The sequence below is a fragment of the Amblyomma americanum genome, chromosome 2, assembly GCF_052857255.1.
Source record: "Amblyomma americanum isolate KBUSLIRL-KWMA chromosome 2, ASM5285725v1, whole genome shotgun sequence".
Lineage (NCBI taxonomy): Eukaryota > Metazoa > Arthropoda > Arachnida > Ixodida > Ixodidae > Amblyomma > Amblyomma americanum.
This window is the reverse complement of record NC_135498.1, coordinates 159100689-159123052: the sequence shown is the minus strand read 5'-3', so window position 1 is coordinate 159123052 and position 22364 is coordinate 159100689. Positions and strand designations below refer to the sequence as shown.

Below are 22364 nucleotides of genomic sequence, written 5' to 3'. Positions count from 1 at the left end.
ATGTAGGTGGTCTATATCTTTAAATATGCTTATAAATTTTGAATATGCAGTATTAGTATCACTCCATGTGTAGACGGAGTTCCATGATTGCTGCTCAACTCCGCACCGGAATGACTCAAGGCGAGCAGGATTAATTACTTGGCGATAAGTAGTTTGCTCTCTATTCCACTTGATCGGAAAGGGCCTATCTACCAATAGAAAAATTCCCAGATGGTCGCTCATGCTAGTATACGTAGTTCCAGCGAATATTGTGTCAGTGCTAATATTAGTAATAAATACATCCAATAAAGTAGAGTTTTGTTCTGTGATCCGTGTTGGATAAGTGATAACATTGGACAGCCCATATGCAGAAAGAGTAAGGCTGAGTTCATTTTGGTTAGGCGTAGGTATAAGCATGTTCACGTTCAGGTCTCCACCCAAAAAGATATTCACTTTCTGTTCCACAACATTCCAAAACTTCGTCTAAGAAGGCCAAAAATCGGCTAAAAGTACCAGACGGTGTTAAGCTCGGGAGCAGAAAAGGCACAGAATCTTTGCTTCTGCAGTATACCACACAACGTGCAAGCACAACGCATGCTGGCGTCCCTAGCTGGCCAGCACTGCATCCATGCGGATGAGTCAGGTGGCAACGTCGTTGTTTGGGACCACGTCATGACTTACTGTGATTGGCAGCATCTCTTTTTTCGATGTTGAATTCTTCCCAGTGTTCTTGCTGTTGTAATATGCTTGCCCTGATTGCACATCAAGGTTACCTTGTTAACTGTGATGGCGTTCTACAAATAACAATATACCGTTCAGTGCGACCCCTGTAATGAGGCTGACTAATTCTTAGACGGGCATTGCCCTTCCGGCAACTCGAACAGGGTTAACGTAATCTGTTCAATACCGTCTCGCATCGATGAAATCGTTGCAAGCGTGTTCTACTACTGCGTAAAATGTTCGTTTTCCAAAGCTTTCTGTGTCAGTGGCACCAGAGAACTCGCGCAGTGAGACCTACCAGCTCTACTATCTGGTTATGTTGCTGATATCTTCATGTAGAGAAGCTTCAAGAATGTTTTTTCAAGAAAGTAACGACAACGGCTCCAGTCAGACAATCGAGCAAACCACGGAGCTTCACACAGACCAATCCTCTTGGACAAGTTCGCGGCACCGCCGCTCTAAGGCATCGATTTCGTTGCAGTCCTCTCTGTGCTCCTTGTTAAACTTCGTTCAGTCTCTTTTCTCCATTGCGGTCCTCTGCACAATGGCTCATGGTGCTCCATGGCATGCTTCGTCTGATCTCGTTTCGCACACGTAAAAATCTGTTAACTGAGCTAAAAGAAAAAGCTGAAGCACATTGATGCGCGTGGATTGTTTGGAACTGCAGCTTTACGTATTTCAGGACTCTTGAAGGACCCGATGCCCCTGGTCACTTTCAGCTACTGGAGAACGTCACCTACAAACTCGGGGGAGGATCAAATGACAGGTAAGACATGCGCTGAGAGACGTGGCCTGCTAGCGCGCGCACTCTTACCGAGGGGTATGCAGGTTGGTCCGGCTACGTGTCAACAACCTCTTCACTCTGGCGCTGATTAACGACGTCATCGCAAAAATGCATGGTGCAGTGGAGCCAGGTGAGGCCTGTAGTTTAAACATTTAGTAGAACTGCATTTTTCCACAGTTGGCTTTATTCCTAACCTTGTATAACTTAAACCAACAGAAGAAACGTGGTTGACACCCAGATGCAGCGCTCTCTTTAATGGACTTATTTATGTACGCTATACGTGGAACAAAAATGAAACACAGGCTCTTATCAGAAAAGAAAACTGGATGATCAAGACCTGCAGGTTTTGGAGAATCATAGATTCCGAACGCACCAACAAGGTTGTAGGTTACTGGCCGAGGTGTCTTATTTACAAGTGTTTCTTTAAATTGTTGTTCATTACATAATGCACAATAACATGTAACCTCTTTATTTCGCAGAAAACTGAGCTCTCATCCTCTTTGGTCTATAATTGCATCCTCCTTTTTTATTCCTGTTCTTCTGAGACGAGGCTCGCTAGAAATGTGGAAGCACAGTCGCAAATTAGTCATTCTAATTCGAACGGGATTGAAGGTCTGTTTGAGTTACGCGGAGTTCCAAGTACAGGAATCCCGGTCGAAAGGGGGGGGGGGGGCGCACACTGCTTTGCTCCGGAAGCCACAATGGATTCGCGCCAGCGTGCGCTAGGCCTCTTAGAGACTATTCGCAGATTCAGTACAGCTAGCAAAGGGTGTACCTGGAGTGGCACCTGCGCGGACTGTTCCACGTATGCGCCCCTTGGACGCTGTTTCAGCGTGACCGCAAATATATGCCAGTACTGCCCGCCGCGACATGTGCGTTAGTAATGAAAGGGTGGATGTATAGTGGTGTCGCACGAATTTCATAGCGACCGTTTTAGTATTGCTAAATCGTGATTCCGTCAGTCATAATTTCAAAGTACTAAGCAATTCACGATGAAAATCAATTCGTTATCAGCATGTGCACACGCTTCGTCGGTTGCGATTCTAATGTATGTTTGCGTGTAGTTAATAACTAGTTACGAGTACGGCGTTCGTTATGATGGCAACGCAACGTACAGTTGCAAGTAAACAAAAGAATAAAGTGTCGAAGCTAAAGCCCCATCTCGATGCACACATCCTAGGCGTACGGCGGAGCGCCTACGCGCCCAGCGCCGCGCCGCGGCGGGCGTCGAAAAAAAGCATCCACCTCCATGTTCCCTGTGCTGGCGCGTTCCCGCTCTCGAGCCGACCGAAGGAATTTCAAGCGTGAAGAAAGGGGATTTGGGGGGGGGGGGCGCTGAAAGGACAACTTAAACCGCGAAGAAAAATTCCAGGTGCCTGAAAGAGCATCAAACCACGAAGAAAAGAGTCCCCAAGAGCCCCGCGGTCCTCCTATTGTTGTAAACCGGACCCCGCCTGCGCGCGCGCTGCGCTTTGCGCATGCGCAGACAGGATCCAGAGTACGCCCGTGTGCGTAGGCGCTCCGCCAGTACGCGTAGGATGTATCCATCGAGTTGGGGCTTAAGGCGAGGAAGAACCAGCTCCGAGAGCGTTGAGGTTCGAACTGTTTTAATCGCTCTGCTCGTGCTGCGACGGCCTTGCCCCACTTCCTCTTTCTTGTGCGGCGCCGCGTGATATGACCTGCGAGCCGAGCGCGGTGCGAGGGGCGCTACAAACGCAATTGACCTTGGGTGCCTCGATGCTAGCGCCGCCGGGGTGGAGACAACTTCAGCGGCGCCGCCATATTGAATCACACGGGATCAGCGGCGCTAGCGTTTGTAACGGCGCCGTTCATGATCTAGGCGCGCTTCAAAGTGCTTTAACTTGAACGCCCTTTTGCAGCGAGAGCTACACCGGGCTACCAGTCGAGCATTTCGCGGTACATGGGAGAGGCCAGTTATGATTCAATATGGCGGCGTCGCTTAAGTTGTCTCCACCCTGCGCTGGCATGAGGCACCCTAAATTGACCAATCAGGCTAGCGGAGTAATGGCAACTCTCTGCGCTGTGGTTTACGAAAACGCCGATAATGAGAGTGGTAGGGCTCCCCACTCCTTAGATTATGGGCGCTTTGGCAGAAAGACAATACCTGCAAATAATTCCATCACTGTTTTCTTTGGTGCTCCGAGCCGGTTGTCAGTTACTTGTGCGAAGATTATTTATTCGCCACACTACTCATGCAGCACACGGTGGCCAGGGAAAACAGAGCTGGCGAGAATCGCCTAGCGTTCTGAGTGGTTTACGACGATAATAGCAAGGTTGGCCTGCAAACGGCACCACAAGTAGAGGGATCATCGTGGTGTCAACGTAGTCACGTGACCGGTTGCCATTCGCGAGCAATCTGTCGGTGACTAAGTGAAGGCGATTAGCCGCATTTCCTTGCAGCGCCAGACGGAAGAGGCCCTCCGCGGCTGCCGGGTTGCATTAAGCATTGCATGCTGTCGTACATTAGAGTTGCAGGGCAATTTATCTCAGTAAAAGAACCCACATTATGACTATGCAGGTGCCTGACTTCGAATAAAACTCATGAACGGAATAAGCCAGCAAGGATTAATGCCATATTAATGTATTTTGGCTCGCAAGTCAATATTACTGCAGTTGCAAACAGTGTTACGTTCCCCGTGTTGTAGTAATTACACCTTTTTTTTTTACTTAAAATGTTCTGGCTAACAGAATACATAAGAAGAAAACTACAAAATATTAGTTAACAAGCCTACTCTATTTAGGACGCTTTAGCTTTAATCTGAAGCGCTACACTGCAGACAGTGCTACCCCAAAAATGCAATTATCTAAACTCAACATGCCTATATAAAAAAATGCAGGGCATCTTAGGTGCAACATCCGTTATGCTGCTAGCAGTAAGCGTGGGGTTCAAACGCTCGCCTATTGGACCGATGTACAGCGTCCCACGAGAAGCTGCCAGACTACTAAGTGCTTTCGCGAAAGAGTGAACAAATTGGATCCAATTATGTAGGCCGTCGATAAAGTTGCAAAAAATACGCACATCTCTACCGAGCGTTGTATTACAGGTTCCGGCCCGCCGCGGTGGCTCAGTGATTAGGGCGCTCGGCTACTGATTCAGAGTCCCCGGGTTCGAACCCGACCGTGGCGGCTGCGTTTCGATGGAGGCGAAACGCTAAGGCGCCCGTGGGCTGTGCGATGTCAGTGCACGTTAAAGATCCCCCGGTGGTCGAAATTATTCTGGAGCTCTCCACTACGGCGCCTCTTTCTTCCTTTCTTCTCTTAGTCCCTTCTTTATCCCTTCCTTTACGGCGTGGTTCAGGTGTCCATCGATATGTGAGACTTATACTGCGCCATTTCCTTTCCCCCAAAGCGAATTTTGATTTTAATTTTTTTCAGGTTCTGGTTGCACCGGTACAGGCTGTCATAAGGAACAGGCCTCATGTGCCAGTGCACAACCCCGCCTTCTGCTTCTAGCCAACGTTTTTCTTTGTGCATTTTGCTGCCTGCCTATAGTGCATAATTTGGCGCTTCCTCGCAGACCGGTACGTGGTGGTTGGCGCTCAGCGGGACTCTTTCGGTTTCGGCGCCCTTCATCCCGCGCCCAGCACGGCGTCTCTCCTCGCCCTGGGACAAGCGCTGGGCAGTCTAAAAAAGCGAGGCCTCAGGCCCCGGCGCAGCATAATCCTGGGCAGCTGGGGAGCGGGCGAGTATGGACAAGTGGGATCCACCGAGTGGGTCGAGGCAAGTTCAGTGGCTTTACCACGTCTACTAAAGAGGCGAGTGCTTGATGAGAGCACTGGGAAGTCATTCATGCGATATCATAAAAGTGTCTAATACAACAGAACTAGGAGCTGCAGCTTTACTTGACAAATTTCTTCGTAGTGTTACGCACGCAACATTTACAAAGACTGAACAGTATGTACTTACTAATTCGTCATCTTGCTGCAAATTAATGGAACATATTGTCGCAACTAGCATTAATGAATTCTTAGATCGCAACAACATTCTGACAGATTACCAGCATGGTTTTCGCAAAGGGTTTTCCACAGTAACTCAACTACTTTCAGTTATCCATTCATTTGCGGCATCACTTGATAATAACAGCCAGATTGACGCGATCTTTCTAGATTTCAGTAAAGCGTTTGACAAAGTTCCACACCACAGCCTTATTCTAAAACTAAAAACTATTGGACTTCCGCCTATATTTATTTCCTGGATAAATGATTATTTAACTAACCGGAGTCAACATGTTTCAATCGGTCGTCACCAGTCTGGCTGTCTCCCAGTCACATCAGGTGTGCCACAGGGAAGCGTACTGGGGCAACTACTCTTTCTAATATACATTAACGACATCATCGGTGAAGTTTGTACTGGCGTACATATTCGATTATATGCTGATGACTGTGTTTTATTTCGCGATGTTAGCAATGAAAACAATCAGAGTGACCTACAAAATACGCTTACTAATATTGTACAGTGGTGCAAGCGCTGGGACATGACACTGAACGCAGATAAAAGTGTTTCTCTTCGCATAACTAACAAGATAAACGCTCTACAATATGCATATAAATTAGAATCATCACCATTGCAACAAGTAGTGTCCGTAAAGTACTTGGGTGTAACACTTACTAATAACCTTTCCTGGAACTCTCACATAGATAACATCTGTTCACTCGCATTCCGTAAGCTCTGTTATATAAGGCATAAACTTCGAAACGCCCCCGCTAACGTTAAGCTCTTAGGTTACAATACTCTAATTAGACCCAAGCTTGAATATGCTTGCAAAATTTGGGACCCGTATACTAAGTCTAACATAAGAAAGCTCAAGAACGTTCAAAAGAAAGCAATTAGATTCATATATTCAAAATATCTACCCACTGACTCCCCCTCAGACTTGATGCATGCTAACGGTATTGAAGAACTACAGGTAAGAAGACGAAATTTTCGTTTAGATTTTCTTTCATTACTTCTTAATAATAAACTCAGACTTGACCCTTCTGCTTATCTTTCCCCAATGCCATCACGGAATACACGACACTATCACAAAGCTCTTTTAAAACCATATTTTGCCCGGACTAACTCGTTCAAGTTTTCCTTTTTCCCACGCACCATATCTGACTGGAACTCATTAACCGTACCAAATCAACCCTGAAAAACAGACGCGTTCCTCAGCCATCTTTGATATTGCTTATTATGTATTTTTTCTGCTTTGTCTTGCATTGCTGTATTGTTGTTTTACTACATTATCTTTGCTGTAGTGTTGTATTTTTGTTGCTATACTTTTGCTTTTTGTGCACCTGCCCTTCCTGCTTGGACCTAACCATGGTCTGCAGTATGCACATAAATAAAATAAAAAAATATATCTTGACTGCATTAAGTAAACTGCAGCTCTTAGATGAGACTTAGTCGTGACCAAATTTACGAACCTTTCAGCTAAAACAGCCTATAGCAAGCACGTCACTACGACTCTGGGTTTCAGCAAAAACAGGTCTTTTAAAAGCAAGAGCAGTGACTTTATTGGAACAGACATTTCAAGTCAGTGTCGAGGTGCTGCTCTTATGCTAATAAGCTGGGTGCACTCGTAAGCATCTGCTCTAGCGCGGCTCTGCGGCTATAGAGGAAGCGAAGCAGGCTTCTGAGCATCTGAAAAGTTTAATATTAAGCTGTGAGCATGCAGGGTTGAACTAATAACTAATAATACTCCTTCTAATTAAACTTTCTCGACGAGAAATTCTCCTGAAAAATCTGCATTCATCTAGCTGCGCTAATATCTTATTTCCAGGCATATTTCCTTCAGGTATAACCCTGTTTCTTCTCCGAATCGAGCACGAAGTCAAAATTGCTGGCAATGATGCGCATGATTTAGTATTGGAGTAATATTGCTACTCCATATTCCTAATAGGCTGCTTAGTATTTTTGATTAACACTCTCCGCCTCTTTTCCTACCTTAGTCCTGTGTTACTAATTTATGTAATTCACTTACATCTATTATTCAGTTGCTTATCTACTTAATGCCACAACTGAGCTTTGTGGCGCCCATCTTATTGCCTTTAACACCCAAAAAACTTACGGGAGGAACAGACCAGATTGTGTTTTCAATGAAATGTTGGAATAATGAAGCTATTGACGGTGATGATTTCTATTATATTGGGGCTCTCCTTATTACAATTTAACTTCATGACAAATCTTTTTGTTAGCATACAAGTCGCCATGCTGCATTCTTTTAAAGTAATAACCTTTCATTTCGTTCTTTCAGGAACATCTTTTCGAGCTGCAGTCTCGAGCCATTGCCTATATTGACATCAGTGAATGTGCCAGTGGTAAGAGATGTGCTAGCACACTAACGAGTATATTAATATGATAGTCTCAATTGCGTACGAAGCCTGTAAAGAGCTGCATGTAGATATTGGGATGTTATTATTCGTATAAGAAACAATCCCTGCCGCAATCCTAGTTGTTCGAATTTTGCCTTTGTCGAAAGGGATACATGTATATTGGGTGTCCCAGCTAACTTGAGCCAAGGGTTAAAAATATATTATTAGAGACAGCCGAGTGAAACCAGTTACATATTGGTGACAGCTATCTTGTACACCACAGGCAATTTCTTCTTTGGCAATTATTTCATGGATGAATTAAGTTTAATTATATAATTCAATAAATACTGACCAAAGACAAGAGATTCGGTTGGCAAATAAAGCACCTTCAGATGCCCCCATTTCATCATTTGCGAAAAGGAAACCCTCACGTGTGTCAGAAAAAGCCCGCGAAATAAAAAAAGAACACGTGACTAATGGATTCCGGCGCCACGATCGTGCTGCTCTCAAGCGTGGTTTGAGCAAACGAAATGAGCAGCAGCCTTGACTCGACGGCCCCCAGCAGCGGCATGCCGATATGTTGGCTGTTGACTGTTTGATGACCTCGTCAGCCAGTTGGCACGAGTGACGGAGGAAGTTGCGGCGAGCGCGCCGGATGATGATGATGATGCCACCAACTTTATTTTCCACCAGATAAGGAGGTCCCCTACTCCCCGTCCCCGGCACGCAGGCCTGGGTGACGGGGGCCAGCATATCCGCGATTAGAAGCAGGCAAAGAGGTCTTGACTCCTCGCTGCTCCTTCCGCCAGGTTCTCACGTTTTCAAAATTTTAAAAACTGAAATAGCTATTACGAAAGACCGACTACAAATCCGTGATTGAAACTAAACGCCTAATTCTGATAGTTAAAAGTTAATTATCAAGAATTAGTTAACCAACTTACTGCTTGAAACGATTCACCGGTTCTCTGGTGTCGGCCAGCGCTGGTAATACTATGCCGCAGAAGCCAGATTTTTACCCCAGAAAGCATATTTTTGAAACAATCGAGTCTTCCCTGAAACACTAGTTACCTACTATACGTATATACATGAAGGGAACCTAAAGTGAGCGAAAGCAAGGAGCATAGGGGAATGTTTCTGTTTTAAGTTTTGTGGTGTTGACTAATCTAAAATTAACAGTGTTAGTATTTTATCTATTCAAGATAGTTGATAATAAAACAGAAGAAAAAAACAACCACATGCCACCTGTGGGCTTCGACCCGCGACCTCCTAATTCTGATTCTCTCAGTCATGATGCTATAGGTAGCCTAAGAGGGTCCTCGCACAACTTCCGTGGTCACAGCTCGAACATCTTTCACGTGGGACTCGCGGCAATACAGGCCGTGCTACGCCCACCGCTATGGACGAGGGTGCCGCTGGTGAACACTCAAGGTTAGGTGACTACCGAGGAAGCTGTATAGCTTTCCTTTGTAGCTGTATGGCGCGCTCGCGTAGATGTCAATCAGTAATTTCTTCCTTATTACAAATCTACTCCAGTCTTGGGGATTCCTCTAAAACATTTGAATAACACTGAACTGCACTGTAAAAAAAAGTTAAGCGGTTATTGAACAGCATACCTGTGTTTGTGCACAAATCAACAATTACATTCCCAATGCACCTTTCACTGTCATTTCCTTGTTACTGTCCTGAACGATGAAATTATCTTCTCTTCTCGTAGTTGGCTATCTCCGCAGGAATGTAAGCCTAAAAGGGAACCCTTCGCTCGCAGGTGGACTTCTGTTTCCGAAGGCTTGGCCCACACTTGAGAACCTTGCGGTTGAAGCAGCCTCACGGGTGAATTCCTCGTTACCAATATAGCGGGTCTTTTAAAGTATTTGGCGTTGTGCTGCAGCCAAAAAGAGCATTGTTTTATGGTGCAGGTGTGGGACACCAGGGAAGCAAACATGACTGTTGCCGATCTCTGGCGGCGCCAGGAGAAGGGGATGAAGAGCAGTAGCGAGTCAAATCTCTGGTTAGTACAGCCACTGCCTTCAATCTCATTTCCTCAGGAGCGAGGGAACTTCCTAAACTCCCGCAAATTGCGCTGCGCTAAGGATCTTGATACAATTCCTTTGCGTAAACCTATAGCAGGCAGAAGTTGCGGGTATCGCGCATGCGATTCTTGAGCTGTGTACATTTATCAAGTTCTCGTAAAGCTGGGTGGACGGTTTCCACGGCAACTAGCGCGTACAATAAAACGAACACCAAACCACCACGCCTTCTTTGCCGATGGTGTTTCCTTTGAATGTTTTTCACTTAAGGCCCACGTTTTTCTTTTTACCAGGCAGCAGCGTCTCCCCGTCAGTTACAGGGTTTTTGCAAGAATTAAACTGCTGAAAAAGAGCTCACAAGATGGTAGTGAGTGCCGTAGTGCGAATAGGACTGCATTAGCATAGCCAGAGAACCGAGGTAATGATGCCAGGATAGAGCCACGACAATTTGATTGTTTTGAACCACAACGGATCGTATACCGAGAAACTGTAGCCGTACGGGCGTTACCCATAAACTGTTTGATAAATGCATTTTCTGCAGCCGCTGCCTTCATTGCTGCGCTGGTTTGCTGAATCAGTCACATCGCTTCTGCCTCGGTGGCTCGAACTGTAGGGTCCTGGCGTCTAAAATTCAACTGGTTTGCCATGGTTTTGAATTGCTAGGCCTTCGCGTCTAAGTCGCTTTGCTTCTGCCTTTCCAATTAAAACCGATGAGTTCTCTCTTCGGTCACCTTGTTGCTGCCTTCGTGGCGTGTCGGGCAGAATAAAAACTTGGGCGACTCTGCAGCTGTTTATAATGTTTCGAATGCGGAAGCTATACGAGGACGAAGCGAAAACAGACAAAACACGCGCCGTTCCCACAACTGGTTTATTGGAAAGGAAAAAAAAACTCAAGTGCAAAAAACGACGTGTCCTGTGTCTTCTTTCTTCGCTAAGTATGCTCCTACAAAAGATTATCAATCTCAGGTAGGACTGGCTGGGTCGGCTAGTCATTTCCACTGCCGATATGGAGCTCATTGGATCGCTGTGGCGTCAGAGGGTCCTGCTTCATCTTTGGAATTTTAGCAAGAGTCATCAAAGAGGCTGCACTCTTTGATGGCTTGTTAGGCGATTTGTTGCTGTTGCCAGAAATTAGAGGCGCGTACCAATTGCGTTGAATTGGCCAAGACAGAGAAGGCGACTGGCAGAGGCTAATAAATAAATAATTGGATTTTTTGGGTTGTACATGTGTACATGTGTCTTTTGGAATGATGTTCGGTTGTGCCTCTAGTCAGATCGCGTCCTCACAATGGAACTATGAGCAACTGCTGGCCCGGCGACCGAAGAGCCATGCTGTTTCCAGCTGTGTACACTCACTGAATCCCGCGCAGTTGCTGAGGAGCGCATGCAGGAGCCAGACGTCTACTGCTTGATGTTATATTCTCAGAATGACGCTAAACACATTGCAGATTAACAAACTCGATGACTCGGCATACTGTGGGCTCTTTGTAGACGCGGAGGCCGGAGCCGGTCCTGCGATGCATATGTGTGAAGATGTCTTCAACGTAGGCGTCCCTCATAGCCTGAGTCGCTTTGGGACGTTAAATCCCCATAAAAGCAAAAAAATGTCTTCGACGTAGTGGAATTTATGGTTGTCCCTTTTATGATTGTGCGAAAAAGTGCGGTGAAGAAAAAAGTGACGGCCGATTTGCTTCGTTAGGCCATATCCGAATTAGGTGCGCTACCGCTGTGCATCCATTGTTTTGCATTATTTATCTTCCACGTGCCACCTAGGTCGCGTAACCTTGTCATCGCAACATGCCAGGTGTATGTATATATGCGGAGGTATCTTACTCCAGAGGCGCCCATATTAAGCCAGTGTGGTGTCCCAAAAAGATGTACGGAAGTACAAATGGGACAGCCCTGTATTGTTAAGCAACACTAAAATCTGTAAAAGCAAAATTACATTATAATAAGTATTTATTCGGCATGATCTCTAATGAGCTGCAGCCAAAGGCGTTGCACGGCGTGCAAATGAACCCCTGTCGTCTCCGCACTAGAATGCCAGTGATTAATGCAAGGCTCTCATGTGGTTAGACGCCATATTTGTTTTCCACAGAAAACAACTCCTGTGACGTTGAAAATCGTTGTGTACACTGCTTGCACGAGATCTGTCAATGAAATACGGAAGCTACGAACGGCAGTACCAACGGTAATAATACAGACCGAAAAAAGAACATCGGACCTGGCCGCCTGACCTATCCCCTGTACGAACGTCGAAAGAAAATGTCTTGTTTTCTTTTCAGAGCGTTAGCTGTACTGGACGCGTTTCAAGCATCCGAGTTATGGGGATTCCAAGGATAAAATCCAAGAAGGCGGCCCCCATAGCGACGACATTGTGTTAGAGCGTTAAGCTTTACTTCTTTGTTTCTGGTATCAGCGTAATGCGTCATAACGCAAATCGTAACCCAGTGGCTGCCATGGTAGTTACATAAGGTGGTTACATAATGAATTAAAATAACAGGCGTCGATTCGGCATGTGTGTGTGTGTGTGTGTGTGTGTGTGTGTGTGTGTGTGTGTGTGTGTGTGTGTGTGTGTGTGTGTGTGTGTGTGTGTGTGTGTGTGTGTGTGTGTGTGTGTGTGTGTGTGTGTGTGTGTGTGTGTGTGTGTGTGTGTGTGTGTGTGTGTGTGTGTGTGTGTGTGTGTGTGTGTGTGTGTGTGTGTGTGTGTGTGTGTGTGTGTGTGTGTGTGTGTGTGTGTGTGTGTGTGTGTGTGTGGTGGTGGTGGTGGTGGTGGTGGTGGTGGTGGTGGTGGTGGTGGTGGTGGTGGTGGTGGTGGTGGTCCAAGTCGGGCGACTTAGTCCCGACATTCGTGTAAAAATTGTGGGCCAACCATTTGTCGCAGAATGTTGCGTATGATGTCATACGATTCAGCGTTTTTCGAAGCATAAACCTAATAGTTAAGTTAGAGCCTAGCTCGTGGCAGGGATTCGAACCGGCGACCTATGTTAGGTGTGTTAACGGTTGATATTCAATCGTTACCGCAACGTCGGCTCATTTTTTTCGTTATTTTTGGTCAGCATCGGCATTTACGCGTTTCACTAGAGTTACGTGCTGTTGCTTACGCTTTGTTTTTGGAACACTGCGAAGAGAGTTGGAGCACTGGCTAGTTTCTGAAATACTATTATTTCGATCCTGTAATACAGCGACCTTTCTCTGCTGCGCAGGCCTGAAGAAATGGATGCTGCCTCAGACACTGCGCCCTTCAGCCTGTACGCTGGCGTGCCCTCTCTAAGTTTTCTCTTCAGGCCAGGCAAGGTAAAATCGAATTCTCATCACGGTGTGTCAACAGGAACAGTAGGAACATGGGTGCAAATAACAGGCTTCCAAATAGTACGAAATTTCCAGAACCTGCAGAAATAGAATCTTGCACACATGCGATGCTGCATATATCAGGGCTCTCTTAATGAATATTGACTGATGAGACTAATGGCGCTTTGGTAGAGATACAAAATGTTCTGGTTTCTGTAGCGTTCACAACCGATATTTGTAGTTTTTGGCGGTAATATTCGATCAATGGTTCTGCTAGACTTAATTTAAATTATTTTCTGTATGCTGCCTTTTGCTGAGGGACTGCTACATTCGTGATATCCCTGCCCCGGGTATGATTTCCTCACTCGGGCCGTCAGTAACTTGTGGTAATTTGTTCTCATGCGGCCCATAATTCTACTTACTTTTGACCTAAGAACTTTAGGGTAGGTTGGCTTTGTTGCAGAATAAGCCTTTCCACAAAAGGACCAAATGACGAGCCCAAGTTACCTAATTGGTGCAATGAACGACTGCTCAGTTTCATGTGGCTTTCTTGGGTTGCAGACACCTGTTTCCGTTCCCTCGCCGAGCCTTATCATTGCGCCTCTACACGATGTGCATCTTAAAAAAAACGGATTCTCCGATTATAACGCAGGCTTTGCTTAGAGATGTAATTGCTGTCGTTCATCCGATATAGCCGCATTGCGTGTAATCCGACTGCTAGTGTTTTTCCTTAAGCAACCTTATCAAGAAACATCAACAAATTCATCCAAAGTATTCGCTTTGCACATGGAGACCCTTTCTAAACGAAAACTATCAAGCATCTGTACCGGTAAAAACTGAATCAATTAATTTACCTCATTTTAACTATTAAGAATTAACATACCACTGCTTGATGTGAACCGCTCCCACCAACATGACTTCTCGCTTAAATAAAAGTCTTTATACAGTCCATAAACTGTCCATATTTTGTCTATAGTTTGCATCCATTCCTTTAGTCAATTCCTATAAAATAATGTATAGGCATTACAAGTTTTATAGACAGTCAATAGGTAGTTTTTAGATTTATGGCCTAAAACGCTTAGTAGACGTTTATCTATGACTATTAATAGACGAAAGGAAATAACTACAGAAAGGCAATAGAGTCTATAAGAAGTCCAGAGAAAGTCTACAGACCATTTTTGCGAGGGCTGATTCTTGTTTACTGGAGCACGCAAGAATTTTGTAATTGAGCGTGCCAGCAGGTTGAATGAGACTGAGACAGTTTGCGTGAATGAAACTGAGAGTTTAGTTTGCGATCAACAAGAGGAAATGGGAGCGTCTTGTTTCTGGTAACTGAACAGCTTGTGATAGTATCATACCGAATATCCGTGTCTGAATAAAGCACAAGGGCGGTTTTTATATTGCAGAGGATCGTTCCACTTTTTCGGCGCCGAGAAAATTCCACAAAATCGCAAAAGCCTTAGAGCGAGTGCGTATGATTGTACTATGCCTCGCTAAAGCGCTCCTTTGTGTTTTGTGCTCATATGGCGCTTCTTAATTCATGGCGCTGCAGCAGCGATCAGCGCTGCGTGTGGAGTCGCGGTATTGTACTCATTCTATGCTTCTAGCGGTTGGCAGAGAACTTCAGTATAGCAGTAATGTGTAAGCATTGCGCCAAGTGTTTTGTTTTCTAATCAAAACGTTGTATAAAGTGAAAATAGAAGTTTGGAACTTCCTAAATCACTATTTTCTCTGAAGCCATTTTCTTGACCTGAGGATCATTATTATTTATTGAACTTGGCACCAAAATAATTGGAGTTCGATGTGCTCCTGTTTGCTCAACAATATTGATAACGTTCCGCTTGGGTGCACTGTCGGTTACGGTGTCTGATTACATCACGTTACCCGGAAAAATCCAAGTGTATGCGCAGTGTGTGTACTCATCGGTTTAGAGTATTCGGCCGCTGAGATGAGCCTTTCTCTGAGATCCGCTAAATCGGTCAAGTACCTTGGGAGGATGAAGCAAGCTTACGTAACACAGAGCAGAATTTTTAAAGCGAACGCTTTACTACTCCCCTCCGTAGGTTCTTTGCCTTGTGCGCCGTGTGCATGGGTTTGACCTTGAACAGAGGAGAAGCCACGTGACATTTATGACGTCATTCAGCTGTCGCGGCCGCCGAAACCAAGCGCTCGCCTTTGTTTCTATAGGCCGTCGGCGTTCATTGTGTTTATTGGCGTTGGCGTTGACAACGTTCTAGACTCCGATGATTTTGAGCAAAGAAACGGCGCATAACTTGCTCCCTGGGTCAGCGGACACCTGAATCGGGCTTTGAGGTACGTGGCTGTGGTGAGAGAGAGAGAGAGAGAGATGTGGGCTACATGCATTAGCGCTGACAACTTTGTTGCAGACCCGCGGCTCGGCAGCAATAGGCTGCAGCGTTCATTGGGTGGCCATACTCGCGGTCAACCATTTTTTAACTGCCACCTGCCAGGGTGGCAGGGTAGACGCGCTGCCTATCAAGTGCGCGGAACGCTCTGAACGTTGCAGACTCCAAGCCACGTCGGCTTGCCCGATACAGCACAGCTTTCTCTCTCTAACCAGATTCTGCAGCAATAAACCGCAGCTAATTTTTATTGTAAATTTCACTTTTAAAGCTTGACGCTATATCGGTGCAGTTTCGCGATCGCAGCGGACAGCAACGAGAACTTCTTCAAAAAACAGATGACTTCTAAAAGTCAGCGCCAATTTCTCAAAGGCTCTTAGGTAGTTTCAGTGCAAAGCCCTGCAGGCGTGGCACTGTAATTCAATGGAAGTATAGCTTGTGACTATCTGAAACGGAATTTCTAAGTCGCTAATCTTAAGGGGATGATTTGATTGGGGCTAATTAAGGCGTGGCGGAAATACCAAGATTTTCATTTCGAGCGCCACCAATATCACGATTACTGATCAGTATCACAATCACCATTGCTGGCGACCGGGCAATGAGACTGCTCCGGGCAGAAAGTAACGTGAGCCACACCGCACGTGCCGCTGCGCTCTTTCGCCTTCGATTCGTCCTTCGGTTCGTTCCGTCTCTTCTACCTCCCTTGTTGGCGGTGCAACCGTTAACGGACGCCAGGGGTACGACGTCCTGAGTTACGTAATTATATACGACTTTCACTGTACTTCCGCCCTAACGAAACGCATCCTGCAGCAGACAGAATCAGCTCAGTTGCATCAGCCCGCAATGTTAATTTTACCCTCAAAGAATAAGAACAATCTACCTTTAAAATAGATGCGCAGAGAACACAGAGAAATTATGGTGCACGTTATGCGTTATTAGCGGTACCGCCCTATCTCAATCCTGCAGGATAAAGAGGAAGAACTCTGTCGTCAGGAAAATTTTCCGCCGACGATAGAATGAGCGATCCTCGTCCATATGTTACATGAAGTGGAATGGTAACAGTGGCAATCCATTTTTGTGGGATATAAATCTAGTGAATTCGTTTTCAGCGGCTGAAGTGCATCGTTTTTTTAGGTAGTAAATTTGAAGCCTGTGCTCGAGTTGGTCTCTTCCTCTGATCATGCTCCATGACCGAATGTTCCATTTAGCGGGTCGTAAACACTTCAATGTGAAATGATGTGTGTGAATTTCGTGCTGTTCATAAGACGTTTCATATCTGACACGTTTAAATGTCCACAACTATGAGAGTACAAAAGCCAGTGCTCAGTTGAGCCTTAGCTAGCGGGACATTGTATATTAATGCTTAATGCGTGCAGTTGCTCTATAGTACAAGTGTAAAATTTAACAGTAGGCTGCTCCTACAGGTTCCTCTGGACAGAAAAATTACTGTAACTTGACAGACGTTGCATTAGTACAGAATTAGTAGAAGCAAGGATGGTTCTCCGTTTCCTAAAGGTACTCCTGAATTTTCTTTATCATTGTAAAGAAAAATCTTCGCTAACAGGTTGTGTTTTCATTGCTTATATTTTCCGAATGAAGTATTCAGTGAAATGGTATTTTCGACACTATTAATGATCTAAGTTGTTCTCACGTATTGTCCCAAAATTATTCTTGGGGAATATGTTATTACCCTCCAATACGATGTGTATCATAGCCGTTTTGTAGCTTCGGAACGTTAAACCTTGTAGCATACACCATACTATATCACACCATACCGTACCGTACAACAACAGCAGCAGCAATAATAATAATAATAATATTAATAATAATAATAATAATAATAATAATAATAATAATAATAATAATAATAATCAACCTTTATTTTTCGGTGCCCAGGAACAACCCAAAGGTCTTGGTGCTGGTACACCATTCACACGCACAAAATGTAAATTTATTTCACTACAAAGGAAGCCACTCAGGGGAGGTAATGCAGCCGTCAAGGCGATAGAAAAAAAAAATTTATAAACTAGGCGTGACAGCAAGCATGAAGCAAAAAAGCGAAAACAAGAAAACAGCGAGAACAGCGGTAAATGAAGACAACTAGAACAGGCAACAGATATATAAATAACCAATGAAACAATAAACAAAGAGAATAAACAAAGAGAATGAACATAAGAACGACCGATAACAGCCAAGTACAGCGTATAGCAAAATACAAACAAGAATAAAGCCAATACTAATATGAACGAATAAGAAACCTCTGAAATACAAGCTAGAAATACAATCATACACAATAAGAAACGTAATTAGTGAACGCGTTACAGACAATCAGGCGTGAACACACAGTAATAAAGAAATAATATTAATGAAAACAAGTACACGTGATGAACAATTAAGGAGAGAAAAAAAAACAATATAATACCGGTGCAAACGCACAAGTGTAGTAAAGACAAAATGCATGAAAGGGGAAGTTATGTATGAGAAAAAGAGTGCTCAAAGTGGAACGTCACGGACATCCAATATAAAGGAAGGGAGAGAATTTTCGAATATATCAAAGTGAGGACAAAGAGAATTAAACAACTTTTGCATTCTGTCCAGAGGGGAGAGGGAGTGCAGGAGCGCAGAAGTTTGGAATGGTCTGAATTCCCTTATGCTCTTTCGCGGTACACGCAAAAGGATACGCGCTAGGAGCTGAGGGCATAGAATGTGACCATGAAGAAGTTTATACAAGAAAATCATATCTGCCCTCACACGACGGCAGCTAAGAGAAGGAAGCTGCAGTGAGTTACTCCGTCTGGGACGAGAGCTGGAAGTTTTGCAAGAAAACCGATGTTGAAATATGCGTAAAAACTTTAGCTGAACTCTGTCGATTTTTTCACAGTTCGACTGGCAAGTACCGTTCCAAACAACAGACGCATATTCCAAAAGCGGCAAGCGTATGGAGAGGTAGAGCTTTAAGAAAGGAAGTGGGGATCGAAACTCTCTCGAAAGCCTGCAGATGAAGCCGAGTGTAAGCATAGCCCGTAGAGCAATGCGTTTTGTATGAGAGAAGCTATTATATTATTATTATTATTATTATTATTATTATTATTATTATTATTATTATTATTATTATTATTATTATTATTATTATTATTATTATTATTATTTCAACTAGTTTATACAAATGCGGGCCTGCCGAAGCCACGGAAGGCTCGAGTGGCAGCGCCCGGCAGCAGCTGATACGCCTTAAATACATTGTCGCAAAGACAGAGATAGCAGAACCGAAGAAACATTCTCAGTTCAAAATGAAAGAAAAAAGAGGGGGAAAACAACATGGCGCTGACGTGTTATAAATAATTAACAACAAAGTTTAACCAGGAACGATTGCAGTGCATTACGAGCGCTAAGAAAGATTTATTTAGTTATTTGGCTAAAGACTTGTCGCGCTTAATACTTGCGAAGACGTTTGCCATATTCGGTCCGTGCTTTCAGTAGTACAAAGCGATCCCGATTACGAAGATCGCGAACAGGAATATAGGGTATACGAAACTCTTTCGTCCAGATATAATTAGACACAACACTTTCAGTGAACAGTTGGTTAAAGTCAGTCATCAGTAAAACTTGAAAAACACTGCAATATTGATCTCGTGTCATACGATAGATTCCAGATATAAGGGTGGATTTTAGTACACCGTTGACCTTTCTCTAAAAGGCTGAGCAAAAGTGGATGCAAATTATGCCGTAAAGCAACACACTGTAGGCCAAGGCGAACATAACTTACTCGCGAATATAGACGGGACAAAGGGTTTTAAAAGAACACAACAATAAAACGGTTTTCCGGAGTTCAGAACACACCAAAGCCAAGCGGCTATTCCAGGACACGTCTGTGTCAAATATACACCAGCTAGGTATTTGACCGTGGAAATAGGCATAATCGGAGGATTACACAGTTCGGTCGGTCAAGAAAAATTGCTAACTCGTGAAAAATTGACTTTAAATATTTATGAAAACAAATTGCGTCTTTTTATTGTTCACTGCGATTAAGTTATTGCTGAGCAACTCCATGGCTTGCTTTCAGTCATGTTTAACGTTGAACATACCGCCACACTAAATAACGCCAACGTTGAACAGTATGGAATAGCTTAGAGGAAGTATGAGACCGACGAAACACGCAGAGCTCTGTTGACAGGCGATCTAGTGACAGCGTCGAGTCCCGCTTGTACCTTCTTTGTCTCGTGCTGCGCTGTTACTGCCACAAGCGCTAAGGAGCTCGTGTCGCAGAAAAGCCGGTGTCGTCGGCGTCGTTAGCCGTGAGCGAAAAATGGCGCATCTCGGTGGACACCTGAACCGCGCCGTAAGGCGATTTTCCTTCCCTTACGGCGCGGTAGGGGTGTCCAGCGAGAATTGTGACACAGGCGTCCTTTCCTTTCCTTAAAACCAATTGTTCATTTCATTTTCCTTCCCTTACGGCCCGGTTCGAGTGTCCACCGAGATATGTGAGCCAGGCGTCCTTTCCTTAAATTGTCAAACGGGCCACGCGTCGCGCCACACAAGCGATGGCGTTCCGTGTGCTCCTCGGCAACGCAGCAACACGCTGTCGCGTCGCACTCTTAAAGACGAAGCTTGAGCGTCGTCCAAATTTTTTCGTACGCCATTTGGAGCTGCTCCCAGTGACCCAGGTTGTGGTAGAGGGCGTCACGCTGTTTTTTACACCCCGTGATGACACTTACCTGCTCAAGTGGAAACAAAGTGGACGAGACGGACAAAGGAATGTGTTCGTGCACTTTTCTTTCTTCTTCCTGTGTCCGTCTCGTGCGCTTTGTTTCAATTCCCCACGAACCAACTCGCCCAAGAGTCGATTCTTCAGAACTTCGTTACTTGCACGTCCCGCGGCCACGTGACACTGGCGGACTGGCACCGACGCCGAGAACGACGACGGGTGTAGGACACGTGAGGAGCTCTTCCGCCGGCAATGTACTTTCAGCAACAGCCGGTCTGGAGAGCGCGTCCGTTACGCAGGCGCTTCAGACGGGGCGTATCTCGACAAATCGCAGCGTGTTTGGTGTGACTCAGCCGGACTGGATGTGAGATGTGGTGCGATGGCGTCGCGACCGGACTACCCATGCATGTGATATATCGTTTGCTCGCCTACACCTTGTTGCTCTCTTCACGGTTGACGTCATGACCAAACAAAATGGGAAGTGGAGCGGATGCTTGGCATTCCAATTGCTCTAAATGAGCTTTCCAAAATCGATTTGAATTTACCCAAAAAGTAAAACGCCGCAAAATTGCTTTCCTTGTGTGAATGCTAGTACGTACAGCGCATAAGTCCGAGGAAAAAACTTAAAAGGCTAGTTTTCTCTGCTTGCTTAAGTACATTGGAACTTCAGCGTTAATATCAACGCAGAATTAAGTTCATGAAAGAAACCGTTTATAGAAGCGAATTTACTCATTTGCTTTAAGAAATATATTAGTGGAAAGAAACCATAGTTCGACAGCTGCACAACATCAGCAGGAAGTAAACGTCCGTCCGATGGGTAGTGTCTTGAGCGTAGCAGGCGCAGCCTACCTTTGACGACTGATGCACTCCACTGATTTTAATACTGGTGCCGCCAGAACAAAATTTGAATTTTCGCCTTCGCTTCGCAGCTGTCAAAGCGTGTGAGATGATTTTAATTAGCTCACATGTTTCAGTGGAGTGATCGCCACGGCTACCTGTTCACGCTTGCAGCAACAAAGTCAAAACAACCATCGGTATTGGGCCTATAGTTCTGGAATTCTGTTATCCTATCAAGCTATTTTTGAAAAAAGAAATGACGGGGGCGGGCGAAAGCGTACTAATACAGCTTGTCACGAAGCGATATAGTTTTGCGATTTTATGCGCATGAAAATAATGGAGTGCTATGGTGAAATATATGCCAACATGTAGCTAAAAAGACGCCTCTGAATGTTAAGGATTATATTTATACGATGCCGCTCAAGCGGAACCTACTTTTGTACTAGGTGTTTTGTTTCCCCTTTCACTGTTAGCAGATCACTGCGAACGACGACGAGGCGACCTACCCTGCTCACCACACGGCATATGACACGCTCCTGCTTTACCACAACTGGACTGATCCTCGCCTGACACCTATGTGCGCTCGGCTGCACGGGGCAGCGACCTGGCTTGCTGCGAATGCGCCTCTCGTCACCACAAACTTTTCAGCCCTCGGCCGACGTTTGGAAGAGTCTTTGAGCGTGCTCCGGTCAGCACCGACTGCGCTGCAGCTGGAGCTGAATGGCGTGTCTCTTGGTGAGTTGTTGACACAAAGGGATCATGCGCCCATGATTATGCAGATTCAGCTACATGGGCAGGCTGCAAGCCGGCATAGACTGCTCCGGATGCTGAGCGCAGGATACATGAAAAGCGACAGCTTGCATGAACTCATGAGTGCAATCTCATAATGGGCCTTAACGCTATGCGCACGCTAAGCCTTCGAGTTACGGCATGAGCTAAGACATATGATAGCGTCACCTAAAGCGATATTTTTCATGAGAGCCTCAATGTCTTGGGGTAGCTTTCTAATGTTCCATTTAGTTTCCATTTAATTTGCATCTCTGCCATTGGTCGCCGCTTCTAGTGACGTAGGGCGTGGAAAAGAAACGTCACTCTAATCGTGGCAGAAACACACCCAATGTGCCTGTTGCATAAACGCAGCCCGCGCCCATGCCGGCGAATGACAGAGTAGGACAGCATGCTTGACACACTTTGGTAAGCTTTACCGGTGCTGATTCAGTCTTGGCAAAAAAAAAGAGAGGAGTGGTGGCGGTTATGCGACGAATTGTAGCGGCGGGATCTTTGTGCCGTAATGCATTCGAGGCAACGTGGGTGGCGCAGCTGCGGCGCCAATGCCAAACCGTCCGC

The 22364-nt window shown here is 45.2% G+C and overlaps 1 protein-coding gene across 2 annotated transcripts in view; it reads left to right on the top strand.

Annotated features, from left to right (window-relative positions):
* LOC144121919 (aminopeptidase NAALADL1-like) overlaps nt 1–22364 on the top strand; it is a 66431-nt gene that overhangs the window by 30652 nt on the left and 13415 nt on the right. Inside the window, exons 9-16 of one of the 2 annotated variants that reach the window (XM_077655359.1) lie at nt 1382–1465; nt 1528–1613; nt 5022–5224; nt 7740–7803; nt 9563–9627; nt 9714–9805; nt 13031–13121; nt 21494–21752. In XM_077655359.1, coding sequence (XP_077511485.1) covers nt 1382–1465; nt 1528–1613; nt 5022–5224; nt 7740–7803; nt 9563–9627; nt 9714–9805; nt 13031–13121; nt 21494–21752 — 944 coding nt within the window. Of the gene's footprint in view, nt 1–1381; nt 1466–1527; nt 1614–5021; nt 5225–7739; nt 7804–9562; nt 9628–9713; nt 9806–13030; nt 13122–21490; nt 21753–22364 lie in introns of both variants that reach the window. The other variant, XM_077655358.1, reaches the window with a different exon arrangement.